This window comes from Glycine max, chromosome 20, assembly GCF_000004515.6.
Source record: "Glycine max cultivar Williams 82 chromosome 20, Glycine_max_v4.0, whole genome shotgun sequence".
Lineage (NCBI taxonomy): Eukaryota > Viridiplantae > Streptophyta > Magnoliopsida > Fabales > Fabaceae > Glycine > Glycine max.
Window position 1 is genome coordinate 33,584,203 of NC_038256.2, and position 16,118 is coordinate 33,600,320.

A 16,118-nucleotide genomic window follows, 5' to 3' on the forward strand; every position below is an offset into this window, starting at 1 on the left:
GAGTAGTTAGTTTTATTTTGAATGAAGACTACATCTATTTTATGACTTTTTGATTGGTTGATTTTATGTTATTGTTGTTGCTACTGTTGGATTTTATGCTACTATTGTTATCTATTTTATGACTTTGTGATTGGTTGATTTTATGCCATTATTGTTATAAATTTTGTGCTACTGTTGGATTGGATTTTATGTTGCCATGCATAGTCTAAAAATATGGTGGGGTTGCTATTCAAAATTGTATTTTTCATTCTATGAAAATTTACATTTTTTACAAGATTTTATAAGCATGTCGGGGGCGGGGCGGGGATGGGGTAAAATCACAGCCCCGTCAGGTTTTGGGGGTGGGGGGACAAAAACCAGCCCTGACCCGCCCTGTTACCATGCCTACTTGTCCTCCTTCATGTTTCTTTGCATCTTGGTTCACCATCACCTGCTTCTGTTGTATGTTGTTGCTTCATAGTTTGGAATGTGTCAATGAGGACCATCATGTTGGTATACATCTCCATCGAATCGTTTCATCGCTTTCTCTTCACCTTTTATGTACATGCGTATGTTGACTCACATCTTCATGGACCCTATGCAGGTGATATCACGTTGTTTTTTTGGGAGCCAAACATTTTGTACATCCTTGAATCTTACAACCTATATCTATGCCCATATTTATCTTTTCTATTGGCCACAAAAACATCCCACACCTTCCCCCACTTTTCAAAAATTGGCCATAGGTTCATACATTGTACATTGTCCGGGAATAGGGAAAAGAAAAGGTAGAGATGTGTCCATTTTTGTTTCCTTCATATCTCCTGTTGTGGTTTCCTCTAGCACTCCTCCCTCTCATTCTTACTCTTTGTTAGGAAAGAGTGATACTTGTTTTTAGGATAATATCTAGTGTGTGTGTTAATTCACACTTTAACATCAATAATATGTTGTTAGTCAAATTTAATTACTCATGTTAAATAATTTTATCTCAATTTGTGAGAATTCTATTTGCACAAAATGAGTTTATTTCCTATCATAATGTGTAAACAAATGTTGGATTTTTGGCTTGAGTTGCACACACCCATTTCCAATGATCTATACATGTCGAGGGCCTTAACAATATTTTGAACATAAGTTAAATTTTACTTATAAGCATGTTAGAGAAAATTATAATAATCTTTTATTAAATTACACATAATTTAATTTTTTTTAATTTTCCTACACTAATCTTTATTTAAGTTTGAAAACATTACATTAACATCCCTTATATGTTTGGAAATATTACATTGACACTCCCTCAAATCTTATACTAACATCCCATACAAAAAATGTGAGAATAATAGTTAAAAAAGTGGGAGGTATTCATGTAATTATATAAAATTTAAGGGAATGTTAATGTATTTTACACAAAAAAATTATTTTATTTTTTTCTTATTTTCATTTATGGAAAGATTTAAATATACTCTAAATGCAAGGATTCTGGATTGGATTAGATAAATGGAACTAGACTAAGTTGCACTCACAAATCATAATCAGAGGCTAAAATTAAGGGTGTTCATGGCCCGATTTGATTGGATTTTTCATTGAAATGTCACTTGTACAAAACTTAAAAAACACATGTGGTTTAATTTGGTTTTCATTTAAAATAAAATTCGAACCAAACTAAACCAATATTTTGGAGTTTGGTTTGATTCGATTTTTATGATTTTTACCAAAATATCATTTCATTGAAATTTATATAGTTTCTTTTCATATTTTAAATAAAATTACATTAAAAAATTGTTAATAACAATTTATAAAATTTATTAATATGTTAAACCTTTTATAATAAAAATCTACAAAATTTCATTTATTTTAAACCAAACATATTTTTAAAATATTGTATGAAAAATAAATATACATTATATAAGTTTTATATACATAATATTATAAAATATTATGAAACTTAAATAATACACATATAAAATACATAACAATAAAGTAATATAAATTTTAGTATAAATATTGTGATTTGGTTTGGATTGATTTTAAAAATAAATATAAATTATAAGTCGAATCAAACTAATAGATCTCAGAAAAAAATCATCCAAACAAATAAAAAAATTTGATTTGGTTCATTTTTTATTTTTTAAATAATTTTCAATTTTTGTTTTAAATTAATTTAGATTTAAACCTCGTTAATTAAAATTATGATTTTCAAAATTCAAATTCAAAATCGTAAAATCCAGTTTGATACTACTTTCGTTCAGCGGGCATTCACGTACAAATGTATCCACGTGCTTCAAAACAATACGCCCAGGCCAAAATTTGTATTTGCCGCGCTCATCCTTTCGGGTCAACACAATCCCAGCTGTAGCTTTGGAATTTGTCATCACACCAAACCCCAGCCTCGGAAACTCCCAACCTAATTGCATGCACTTCCTAGTTCCTACACAAAAATACATAAAAAAAAGAAAATATAGGTCTCCACATTTATTGTATTACGACGTTATATATTCTATTAAATATTAAATAATTAATATTTTAATATATGTTAATAATTAATAATTTAAATATTTTAAACATTAATTTTTAAAATATTAGTTACTAATATTTATAACAATATCTAATACAATAATTAATAATATTTATTCCATATAAATATACCAAATATTCCTCTCTAATAAGGTATTTGGTTCACAAAATTTATTGATAAACAATATCAATAAAATATTATTTTAAGGCAAATATTAATCATAAAGACACCTGTTAACAAAATAAAATGATTTTTTATTAAAATACTTTAAAGTATAAAAATTATAGTCTCTTTTTTTTAAATAACTCATATATTTTATTAAAATAGGTAAATAGTTTTTATTTTTGTTAATAGTTAATATATTTAAGTTAAAATTGAATTGTTTGAATAGTCTTAACCAAAATACTTTTCAGAATTTATTTATTTTTCACTTGAAATTCGGATTAATCTAGGTTACTTTTTTCTGATAAATCGAAATATTAAGATAAGAAAATATATTTATTTTGTAAAATTCATCAAATAACCTGAATTTTGCCTTTTTAATTAATGATTTTAGTTTTTGCTTAATAAAATACTATTCACTACCAATAAAAAAACTTTAAAACATGTTGGCCACCTTTCCCAAATTCATTTTGTTTATTTGAAGTAAAAGAACCTCCGAATCCGAACCAAACCTGGTTCATGCGTAAGACACAGACATGTCGCGTAAACTCAGCCAACTATTACTCGCAGATGAGACAAGAAACAATTAAAAAAAAATCATTAAAATACAAAACCAGTGAAGTTGCGACATGACTCTTTGATTCCCATCATTTCACCTTCTCAATCTGTTTCTCTGCTCTACTATTTCGTCCCAAATCAGAACCAGATAGTGTTTCTGCACAACCAGACAGAGATTCAACGCCGAAACTGGTATCTTTGCTAGCCCCGTAACTCTGTTTCTTTCTTCATTGAATTAGTTTGCTACATCTCTCTTTATGGTGAGAGTTGCTGTTTAATTGATGAATTTGGGGTTTTGTTCGAATTGTTGTGAAAGCTTCTTAGCAGTAGCAGCAGACACAACAATTAATTTCGATCACGCGTCTCCCATGACCCTATTTATTATTATTGAAATTATTTTTCATTCGACAGTGACAGATAGACCCTCATGGCGGGTCACTGCTTCCTCTCTCTCCTCTCAATTATGGAGGGATTGGATTGGATGCATAGCCTGGTGCAACCAGTGCCAGAAAAAAAAACAACAAATTCGTCGAAATTTCATTGGAATCAAATTTTCGAGCCTTACTTTGAATTTGAATCTAGTAACCTTTTCGTGAAAAGAAGAACCAGTAGTACCTTCTAAGCTACTACTTTATTGTTTATTTGCTTAATTCGTTTATTTTTTGTTTCTTGCTTGGGTATAATTATAATTCTAATTGAATTAAATGCTCAACTACCGTGTTCACACGGAGGAATGAAGTTTTAATTAATTGCTTTCATTTCTTGACCATGAAGTGCTTATCCCTGGTCCATAGGATCTGATTTGCTGCATAAGAGGGTAGTACACGTTTCATTGCTTCAATAGAGTTGAAAAATCTGGAGTTTCCATGTCTGAGAAACCATCTTCATCGTTGACATCTATAGCTGCTCGAGAAGCTGATCCCGTGTTACAGGATTTGAATGAAAAGAAGCAGAGCTTTAGGCGCAACGTGGTGTCGTTAGCGGTGGAGTTGAAGGAGCTACGTAGTCGCCTAGCTTCGCAGGAGCAATCGTATGCCAAGGAAACTCTAACAAGACAGGTACGAGATTTCTTGTTTTTGTTTTTTGGGTTGTTTTATGTGTCTTTTTGTTCCAATACAACCCATTTTTGTTTTTTTTTTGTTCTTTCTCTTTTTGGCCAGGCTAGAAAAGTTACAACTTTGATGTCAATCATTTCTACTTTTTGGTGGAGTCAGGGAAAAATCATTGAGTTTTTTGGTTTAGCAATTTTTTTTTATCGATTTTCTTTCACAGGAAGCAGAGACAAATGCCAAGAACATGGAATTGCAAATTGGAAGATTGCAGAAGAACTTGGAAGAAAAAAATGAGCAGCTTCAGGCTTCAACCTCGTCTGCTGAGAAGGTTTTACTCTTTCACTTGGGTTTACCTTTCCTTATTACTATTTACTATTATTTCATAGGACATCTCTTGATCTATTTTAGTGGTGTGGTTAGGATTATTAACTTTTGTTTATTTTCTTTAAATCACTATTACACAATTGGCTAATTGTAGTCTTTTGCTTGCCTTTTTGGCTGAATTGGTGTTGATTTTGCTAGCTTTTCTATTTTTCTCATTAAACAAATATTACACATCGATGCTCATCTTTTAGGATATTTTTTTTACTAGTTGTCTTCTTTCGTTTTAGTGGATCCCACTGAACTTTGAAGTAAAGAGTGACTGGGTGTGGGTGCTCTGATCTATTACTATTATAACCCCTTTCTAACTTGGATTGTTCTCAAATGTTTTCCATGCCACATTTTTCTGTAGTAACTGTTGGTTTGTTAACTAAAATTAACTCTGACGTAGGGATTAGTCCATCATGTTGGAAAATCGCTGATATAAATAATTTTATCAGTTTTGTCTTTTACCGTCAATCGGTTGATTTTAAGTAAGCAAAAGCATAAATAAATTAACTAATGCATACTAAGAACATTTTCTATGGCAGTAACAAACAGACTTTTATTTAATGGGTGGATAATTTTTTCCTCCCTTTGGTGATATATTAGAAAGAGAAATGAATGCATCTAGCTCCATATTGTAACTACAATACTCTGCATAAATAAAGCTAGTATACTAGAATATGGAATGAAAATTATGTAAATAAAGCCAAGAGGCTACTGTGCATATTTGTGTCGAGACTTTGAGCATTACGCATAATTACTTCTCTAACTAGAAATGGCAACAATTTTATGGTCAACATTTGGCATAAATGCTTTTGTATCATGAATTCCTGTTTTAGATACGCATTTCATCTTATTGAAACACAAGTAATAGTACAAATTATTATTGAAGTAATAAATTTTGGATATACAATTAAACATTTAACTTTTAGATAGATGGTACTCTTGGAAGAAAGAGTATACAACAATCCAGGTGAAGATTTCTTAGATTTGAATAGTTTTCAAAACGGTGTCATTACTCATAAGTAAAGGAAAAATTGACAAATCATTCGTAGGTAAACTGAAGCACTACATATTGATAATGCCCGAGCCTCGGGCATTACCTAATGAATTACAGAACATTGTACACGAAAAAAGAAGAAGAAATACAGACCATTAAAGTGCTAAGTATTAAGTGACTTGAGCATTGTAAGCTCAATTTTTTTATTGGTATCGTACCCCCTTAGATTTTAATAGTTAGTTATATATCTTGAAGTATGTATCATGTTTCTAATTGGTTAAATTAGTTTATTAGCAATCTAATTTATGTTTTAGGTTCGATTTGGTTATCTAATTTTTTTGGGATTTAATTTAATCTTTTAATTTTAAAATTGATTTAATCTGATCTTGTTGTCTAAATTGAGTCAATGGTATTAGAAAACCGTACTTTGTGGTTGCTTAAAATCATTTAGTGATAGTTTTAAACTGCCACACAAACCGCATGACCAAATTGAATTGATTTTAAAAATTAGAAGATCAAATTGAACAAAAAAAAATAGAGGATTAAATTGAACCAATTTTAAAAATCAGAGGACCAAATTGAACCCGGAAAAAAAATAAAAGACCAAATTGAATGTTAAAAAAATTATAGGAAAAAAAACTAATTTAACCTTCTAACTGTTTTGCTATCTTGTATTATGTTGCTTTGTAAAATATACTCTAAAATTCACTAAATTCTGAGTCATTGTTTATCTCTCGCAAGTAGTAGCCTGAGTATGGTTTACTCACAACATATATTGTAATCTTGATACAGTATCTGAAGGAGTTAGATGAACTTAGAACTCAACTTGTAGCAACCAGAGCAACTGCTGATGCAAGTGCTGCATCAGCTCAATCAGCGCAGCTCCAATGTTTAGAACTTGTAAAAGAATTAGACGAGAAAAATGGTTCACTAAGAGAGCATGAGGACCGTGTCCTAAGGCTAGGGGAGCAACTAGACAATTTACAGAAGGATCTTCAGGCAAGGGAATCTTCACAAAAGCAATTGAAAGATGAAGTTTTGAGAATTGAGCATGATATTATGGAGGCTTTTGCAAAAGCTGGAGAGAACAAGAATTGTGAACTGCGGAAGATATTGGATGAGGTTTCTCCTAAAAATTTTGAGAAGATGAATAAGCTTCTGGGTGTTAAGGATGAAGAAATAGCAAAACTTAAGGATGAAATTAAGATCATGTCTGCTCAGTGGAAGCTCAAGACCAAGGGATTAGAGTCACAGGTAAAGTTGTCTTGGTTTGCAGGTGTAATACTCATTCATTTATTTAGTGCTTTCATGTCTTTTCTTGAGGCGATTGGCTCATGTATTTGCTTTAAATCACAGTTGGAGAAACAGCGGCGTGCTGATCAAGAGCTGAAAAAGAAAGTGTTGAAGTTAGAATTCTGTCTGCAGGAAGCTCGTTCTCAGACACGAAAACTGCAGAGGGTAAACTTAGCTATGTGTTTTGGTTCAACTTGTTGAAGAAATAATTGCTTATTTTTATTTATTTCCTGAGAAAACTTTTTATTTTTTTTAAGAAAATGAGATTATTTTCCTACAAAAAGCAATTCCCAGATTTGCACTTCTGGTTCAAAAGTTTTTGTTCTATACAATGAATTGACCTCTTTTAGCTCTTCTTTTTGAATTTTGAATTGAATTATTTGATCAATTGCTTTGATTATTTTATTTTGGGCTACATTGCATTGAACTATGAAAATGTGAAACATGATAGCAAAGGAGATTTGATTTTTTTTATCTGCTACTGGACCATTATTCACGACTTTTCAGGGATGCCTAGATTTTTTGTCATAATGGCATCCTGTGATTTACTTTCATGATGTAACCCACCTTGCTTAGGCAACTTAGTTTTTAGTTTATATCGTTACTTTTCCTAATGTCCTGATCCAATCACATGTTTCATCGTATGGGTATGTGAACAGATGGGTGAACGACGGGACAAAGCTATCAAAGAACTGAGAGATCAATTAGCTGCAAAGCAACAAAGAGAAGTTGGATATGGAGATAGGCAAAATCAGAATTTCTGGGACACTTCTGGATTCAAAATCGTGGTCTCTATGTCCATGTTGATCTTGGTGGTATTTTCAAGGCGATGAAACCATTCCTTTATCCAAAACAATTCTTGTATATAGAAGTATACCTATATACCTTCAAATTCTAGGAGTCTAGACAAGTTGTAGAAGCCATTTTGTGCTGTAGAAATGCAGTTGTATTTGTAGATAAACTAGATTTAGCTTGTGCAATATGTACTCGTAGCATCAGGATCGGAAGGCATTTTTGCGGTGATCTATAAAATTACATTGCAGTAGTTGCGTTTATACATTTTGTGTGTTTGGTTGCATGGGAGAGAAAAGAATAGAAAAAAAATTTGAAAGTAGAAAAAAAGAGGTGAGACCTATACTATTTTTTGAAAAAAAAATTCATGAATGATATTTCCTTCTCCACAGCCAAACACACTTATGGCCACATCATTACCCTTTGTTGGGCCAGTTGAGGTTAGTTTCATGCATTTCTCCGCAAGAAAAGTGATATGATAGCTCTTTAACGTGACCATAGGTACCATGTTGATGCTGGTTAGAATCGTTGTGGACCTCGTTCACACCCATTTTTCTATTGAAAATCATTGAAAAATAGTCATTTAATAATATTAGCTTAAACCAATTTTAATGTTAGATCTTCAGCAAAAATCTTAAACTCAAAATTGGATCTTGTGTGGATCTTGTAATAAAGGGGAGGGAGAGATATCTGGAGTGAAGAATCAGTTTTTGTACAAGAACCCTCAAGATCTTTGGATCCAAATCAATCTCTATTTTCCAAATTCAATCTCAGTCATTTTTTTTCTTCAAATGGATCCAAATTAATTTGATTAATAAAGTTATATAAATTGTTTACAAAATTACGATATGTTTCCTTCGACTTAAAATTTATAAAATTGTCCTTATTTTTTTATTTCTTAATATTTATAATTTTTTTCATGTTTTATTAAATTTAATTACTTAATTAATTATATTTAATTTAATAAATATTCAAATAAAATATTTAAAAGTTGAATCCATAGGACCTACAAAAAGTTATCTTAAATCCTAAAATAAAATTTATTACTAAAAGAAAAAATGAAAAAAAATCTTAAAAGATTTTCAATCTTATGTGATGATGTGAAATTCATCAAAAAATAATCTAAAATTTTAATTTAGAATCCATCCCTAAAGTAGTTGTTCTTATCATTTGCCCTGTTGGCAAATGTCTTATGTCTACTCTGGTTTGGATATTGTAACAGCGGCTCACATGCGCATGTTTAAAAGTCAATGCGTTCAGCGGATTTGCCTTATTGTCGTTATAGCTTTCTCATTATTTTCTTTGTTGACTGATTGAGCTCTAACGTTAGAATCAACATCTAATGTTTCATGCAGTGTTATGAAAACTGATCTCATCATCAATTGAAGTATTGGGTCAGAGGTTATAGGTGAATTACTTATTAATCTAATTGACTCGATATATATATGATAAATTCATATTTTTATACACCAAAATTAAATATATTGTCGTGATCAAACTATAAATATTATAAATCATTTATTAACATAAATTATTTTGTAGGTATTATCATTAAATAATCAAGAAAACTTTTATATTTTTTAAGACTAAATATAAAAGTTATCGGATGATCATAAATAAGTCAAGTAAAAATACATAAAACACATAAATATTACATTATATTATGATCAATATGATAATAATTAGTTATTATATATTATCAAGATAAAAAAATAATATTATAGGAGCATATTATATGTCATTCAATAATTAATTATTAACAATTTAATATGTTGTAGGAAATACATTGGATGTTATTCTAAGGTTTCATCAAACCCGAGTAAAAAGAAAATTCTCAACTGGATTAAATTGGGCCAACTCGGTCCATGCGGCCGGGTCGCTTGCGTTTTCAGTCTTGCACCTTAATCGGACACCGAATCCCAATCTAACCAGTTGGATTGGGTTAGTTTTATTAACTATGCTTCCATGATAATAACATGCTCTTACATGTCTTTGACTTATGATGAATGCTAGGAGCATATTCTTTAATACACATTTTCAAACATAGTTTGTTTAACCTTTAACATTTATTGAAAATTTGATAATTAGGAGAGAATTACTTAAATTTGATGTGAGACTAACGAAAGTTTGTCATTTTCAATAAATTTTAATTAGTAAGCAAGATTGTTTAGAAGAGTGTTAGATAATTTATTTCTAACATTTTTCTTGATGTATATAATCGTTAGCTTCTAACTTGTTGAGAATGGAATAATTACATTTGAATGTGAAAGTTACAACCATTAGTTTTTGAAAATTACATTCAAAGTATGGAACCAAACATGTTATTAGGTAACCAAATTGGTTAGCTTAATTTTTTAATTTTATTTATTTATTATCATGTTATTGATATGAAATATTTATTGATTTTTTAGTTGATTAATATCGGTTTTGTTTTGTTACTATTACTAATAGTAGTATCGGATGTTGAGTTTAGTGAAAGAAATAAACCAAGCTTTGAATTCTTATGGTAATAAATGTTTATATTAGATTCTCATTGAGCTTCAAATAATTGTCTTAAAAGAAAAATAACTATGGAAGAAAAAAAGTATAACCAATTTTGGAGTATACCAGTAAATAAAATATAAAAAATAAGAGATAGAAATAATTATTTAAAATATCACTTACAATATTTTTTTTTTCTTTTTCTATTGGTTAAAATATATTTGTGATCTCTAATAAATATTTTAATTTTGCGTTTATTTCTTAATAATTTTTTTTTGCATTTAATTTCTAATATTTAAAATTTTTTATTTAAATCCTTACCTTCGGTTAACTAATGAAATTACAAACTAATAAAATATCACATCATTAATTAAGTAATGACATAATAGGTTAACTAATGTCATGTCGTGAGTCGTCATTTAACTTAGGATAGAGACCTAAAATAAAAATTTTCAAATAAATCAAACACAATTTTTTTTATTAAAAAACAAATACAAAATTAGAATATTTATTAGAAATAAAAAAATATTTTTTTCTTTTTCATTTTACGTTGGAATAATGAAACTATTTCACGTAGTTCCTCTCCTCATTATCAAAAAAAGAGTCACACTTTTTTACTATTAGGGCATTACTGAATTAGAGATAAAATAACAATCTTGATTGGTCTCGCAGGGATAATCCACACTCAGTCAAAATATCAGCAACATGATTAACTTTTTAGTGTGTACACACACAAAATGCATCATAATTAGATAGCCCATCTATCTAAACCTTGGTAGTGTCTCATAAATCACACTCTTCATAAAATTTGAAATGGGAGTATGGGACTATTTTGATGAATAACAATCCCCCCATTTACGAAGATCAATTTCCAGAACAACTCTGACCAATTTACATGAACTACAAACTCCATACAATGAAAGGAACTAATACTAGTTTTCAAAAATTATGTACATGATCAATATTAATCATAGTAGGTTGTACAACCTACATACCATAAGCAGCAATCATTTCCCTCACCTTCACCTCAACTGAATTTTAGCTCATCCATGATCATTTTGGCTGCTCATAATCACTTAAGTACCTTTGTTCCGTTCTTACTCTAATAACTTTCTGCTCCTACAGACCTACGCACTGCATCTAATGTAATGCTACATATCATTACAACTCCAACGTATAGCTAGAGGTACTATTGAGCATCTCATTCTATGTTCTTCATGGAAATCTTGGTTTCTGAACTCTATGGGTGCATACTGAGTCTCGTAGTGACAAATGATACCATCAGAATAGTGAAGCCAACAAAAGGTCTCAAACTCACAGAACGCGAGGCCGAAGTGGTATTTACAACAGGAGGGCTATCAGAAGCAAAACCTGGCATTATACCTGACGCTGGATTGCTTGAATTTAACACTGAAGGTGGGGCACCATACCTTCAAAAAGGCAGAGTTATATAGGACCATGATTAGTATGCTTATTTGTGCATTAGAATTATTGAAACCATGAAAAACTTGCTGTCTCTCACTTACCCGAAAGGGCCTGTTCCTGAAGATGAAGATGTTGGTGGTGCTGTTGGAATAGATGGTGCAGGTGTTAATGGACTTGGTGGTGGTAGTGTTGTTGGACTTGATTGCGTAGGTGGTGTTGGGGGTGATGATGACTTTGGCGTTGTTGTTGTTGTTGATGATGATGATGGGAAGATGCACGAACCCGTGCCTATTCACAATTCAGAACAACCAGTTAAAAATGGGCACTAGTTTAGATTAAAATAAAACTTAATTTAAAACTTACTGAATAAGTACTTATTATTTAAGCACTTATATATATATATCTTGTTTCTACAATTCAAGTGAAAAATTGTTTAAACTATTTTCATATAAATTGTAAGAAGTTATCCTTGAGAGCAACTATCCTAGCATAAGTGTTTATGCCATAAGATATGTCGAAATAAGTTGTAATCAAGCTCTTTGAAATAGATCCTAGACTAATTAAAAAACAGGGGGGTTGTTAGAGATATTAAGATCTTACTTGGATTTGTGTTAACTAAGGTGGCAGTCCCTCCAAAGTCACAGCTTGTTGGAGCTGGATTCTTCTGGTAGTAGCTGTTGAAGGCAACAGAAGCATGGCTCTGCAAAGTAACTGGACTGTAACAATTTCCACCCTGCTGAATTTGAGAACAATCTGCACCACCCATTCCACAAGCATAGTCCAAAGCTGATTGAAGAGAAGCTTCAGGGGCTCCTTGCTTTGCAACACACCAACTCTGCCCCTGAATGGCAGGAGCATTAGTGTTTGCAGGAGGTGGTTGCGGTTGCGGGTTTACGACGGGAACATTTCCTGATGGAGGTGGATAAGATGTCACAGGGATGGTTACTGGCGGTGGTGTTGCTACAGGAGTTGTTGTAGCTGGATTGCTCACAGGTACTGGTGAATTGGCTGGATTTGTGGGAGGTATAGGCACTGGTGTGGTGGAAGGAACTGTCACAGGCATTGCAGCAGGATTGGAAGGGGAAATTGTGACAGGATTAGTAGCAGGAACTGTTATGATGGTTGGTGTATCTGGTGGTGTGATGATCGGTGTGGATGATGCTGGATTTGTGGGGAAAACTGTGTTTGTTGGGTTGGTTGTGTCATCTAGACTTCTCCTTTTGAGCTTTTTGCTAGCAAAATCTTCTGTTCTGTGCACCTCTATGTATAATGCTGCTATTCTTTTTCTAATATGAGTTTTGGATTCTAGATATTTGGACACTCTCTCACTAAATTGAGCTAATTCCATTGAAGGGAAGATAACTGTGCTTTTTATTGCCAGAACAATGGGAACATCCTTGCAAGGAAGAATGGAAGCAGCAAGAGTGGCTCGTTTGATGATAGCATGAACAAAGTGATCCCCGATGCTGAATTCTCCATCAATGTAGTCTTCTACCATGACAAAGGATTTCATTTCCTTTATAACTGAAAGAATCCTACGAATATTGTTTTCATGTGATGCATTCAACTTTTCTAAGAATGAAAGTGGAAATGCTACTGAGACTTTTACCTCCCTCCCTAAGTGAAGCTCTCTAAGAACTGAACTAATTGATATCAAAGCATGTAAGAACAAAGGCATCTCATTTTGTGCTAAGCCCTCACTGCCACAGCTAGCAATGATGCTCTTGATGTTTGAATTTTGGAGAATGTTAAGTAGATGAGCTTTTAGTTCAGAAGGTTTTGAAGTAATGAAATTTTCAACTTGACTTTTGTTCAAGTAAACATCTGTTGGCACTTTGGAGTAGCTGAGAGTGCTCAAAATCCTATGATCTGTGACGAAAATTCGAATCTGAGACGGGGGAACGTTGCTTTGCTGGAGGAATGATATGGTTCTAGCAGATGTTGAAGTGTGTCCTCTCTCACGGTAGGAAAAACCCTCCACAGATCCTGCAGAGAGTGAAACAAGAGAAACACAATACCATGAGCAAGTCTAAAATTTGTTTTTCACTTGAATTTTTGAGCTGCCATTCACTGATTTTTCTACAACAACAAAGTAGGGTAGTCCAAAAACTAAAGACAAAAAACTCAACATAATTGAATGAATTCAATCACTGCTAAACTCAGCAAGTGTTGGTAGTTTCAGAAACCAATAAGCAAACAAAGAAAAAAACTGTTTAGTTTTTGGAATTATGCCAAGAATTTTCACCAGAATAAATATGATTAATTACTGTTCTAGGATATTATATATCAGTGTCGGCAACTACTCACCAGAACAGGAGATAGTGAGAGAGGAGAGGAGGAACAAGAGGCACAGAGAAGCTTCCTTGGCCATTATCAGAGAGTGTAAATGCAAAGTAGAAGAATGACACAGTTGGAGTTTCAGTGTGATTCATGCAGCAGCATGTGCTTTAAAGACATGTGAATGGCATAGAACATGAATAAAAGCCCACAGAGGCGGGGGAGTGTTGAAGATAAAGGTGATGAGTGAGAAGGGGAGAAAAAAAGTGTCAAAAAAGAAGGACGACCAAGTTGTTATGATAAAAAAGAAAAGATATCATATTGGATTGGACGATGTTACTTTGTCACGAAGGATTGAGTTGGAATTGTTTTGGTCTGATAACTAACAGTGTGGAAAAGATATCATATCAGCATGCTTTTTATTGCTTCTCTATCTTTCTTTACCAAAATCCTTACATAGTTACATGAATGTGCATGACCAATACTGGGACATCACCTCCTTTAGTTTAGACTACGCACATGTGATTGATTTTGTGTTGGTATGGTATTCCTTGGCTAAGGGCTTGTGCTTTTGGATTCCATCACTGGCCATTGCCCACAAACCATGTGTGCGGGGCAGTGATTATTATATTCTGCTTTGGAAAACTAGGCAAGAAAACCATGCAAGAAAATGAAAGAGTATTCAACTTTGTAACGAAACAAAATTCACATTTTTTTTGAGGAATTAATTTTGGACAACTTTTTATAAATTAAGAAAGTGATATTTTGAGGGTAACAAGAAAAAAAGGGGACAAAAGGGGTAGAAAAGAAAATGGTTTTGCTTTAATTCGGATGAGATCAGCGGTAATGTGGATTACTCTGAGCTTTTGTGTGCCTATTAAAGTTGGTGGACGATATTTTTACCAAAATTAGTCTTTTTCGGGTAGCAAAAACCATTTCGGATAGATAGTACAAGATGAAATTGTGAAGAATTTATTCAGCTGAGTAGGACCAAAAAAGTTTATTTTGGTTATTGGCTTTGGATATTTCTTTTTCACATAAAGTTTATGCTCTGTACTAGCCATATGCAACCGTTGTTGAATTTTTACAATATTTAAACAACATGGGTGGGACAACCCATGTGGCATAGTCTTAATCTTAATCTGCCTTCTCTCCTTTTAAGTTTCAAACTTAATCAAAAGCATTGTCTGACTAGGTCTCCAGCCAAAAGCAGAGCAGATTAGAGAGAGAAATAGAGTGGTTGCACACTCACCGTTGATAAGGCTGATGCATTATATACGCAAAAAGCGTCCCTTCTAAATCTCCAAACCTAAGAAAAATGGAAGAATACAAATGCTTGGTGACCTTTGAGCATTATTTGGGAATGTATATTCAATATTTATTTTAATATGTTATTGGTATAAAATATTTAATTGTTTTGTTGATGATTAATTTTTATTGTAAATTTAATTGGTCACTTTTTGTGACATCTCTTTTCTTAATTACGTTTTTTTTTATTCACAAAATTTTATTTAAGAGGTTCAAATTCAATTTTACTTAAACTAATATCATGATATTGGTATGTATTTTTAATTTAATGTGTAATTGTTATATTTGAATAAGTTAAATTGGTTTTGATGATTGTTGGATAATTTTTTTGTTTGCTATGTAAAATAATTAAGAAAGCTTATGTGGGCGTGGGAGAGCATTTTTTGTCCTTCATGAATTAAGACGGTTGAGAAGTGAGAAGCTGCCTCCGGGGTGAAAGTAAGGTAAAGAAACAAAGAGTGGTGCTTTCTGTTTCTGTAGATAATGCAATAAAAAGTGTTGTCTGCTATTTACATGATTCCGGAATCAAGGGAGATCGGGATGAGTTGTAAGTATACAAACGTCACCACACTGAAATTAACATATCATGCACCTAATGAGATTTTTCCTTTGCTATAGTATGAGTAGTGGGAGAGAGGAGGTTATCTAATTTTAATGCCACAAACATTCAAAAGGATTTCCAAATTCCAATGGTACTTATAATGGTCTACACTTATCAGAATAATTAATATTTCCTCCCTCTCATAATAATCATGCTGTAAGAAGAAAAAAATAATTTTAAAATAATTGTTATTTTAACTTTTTAATGTAATATTATTTTTTTTCATTTATATCTCTTATAATATTAATGATATGGACAACAAAAGCTAAAATGAATTAATGATGATAAGATTAATTATGTAAAATTATT

At 31.9% G+C, this 16,118-nt stretch overlaps 2 protein-coding genes across 3 annotated transcripts; one reads left to right on the plus strand and one right to left on the minus strand.

The window, feature by feature from the left end:
* The first annotated feature begins 3,142 nt into the window (after positions 1-3,142).
* On the plus strand, positions 3,143-7,984 carry LOC100798343 (putative nuclear envelope-associated protein). Of its 2 annotated transcripts, none has more exons than NM_001362160.1 (6): positions 3,143-3,406; positions 3,989-4,272; positions 4,487-4,594; positions 6,425-6,886; positions 6,989-7,090; positions 7,585-7,984. In NM_001362160.1, exons 2-6 carry the CDS (start codon positions 4,081-4,083, stop codon positions 7,756-7,758), a joined length of 1,038 nt encoding a protein of 345 aa, NP_001349089.1. In that variant the 5' UTR covers positions 3,143-3,406; positions 3,989-4,080; the 3' UTR covers positions 7,759-7,984. The 2 variants fall into 2 exon arrangements, with proteins under 2 accessions (NP_001349089.1, XP_006605785.1); XM_006605722.4 differs by having other exon boundaries at positions 3,169-3,406; positions 4,009-4,272; positions 7,585-7,970.
* Positions 7,985-10,996: 3,012 nt separating this feature from the next.
* Positions 10,997-14,530, minus strand: LOC100781884 (protein transport protein sec31). Its single transcript, XM_003555128.4, has 4 exons — positions 13,931-14,530; positions 12,224-13,609; positions 11,725-11,911; positions 10,997-11,628 (listed from the first exon to the last, which is right to left on the minus strand). Exons 1-4 carry the CDS (start codon positions 13,992-13,994, stop codon positions 11,439-11,441), a joined length of 1,827 nt encoding a protein of 608 aa, XP_003555176.1. The 5' UTR covers positions 13,995-14,530; the 3' UTR covers positions 10,997-11,438.
* Between the last annotated feature and the right edge of the window lie 1,588 nt (positions 14,531-16,118).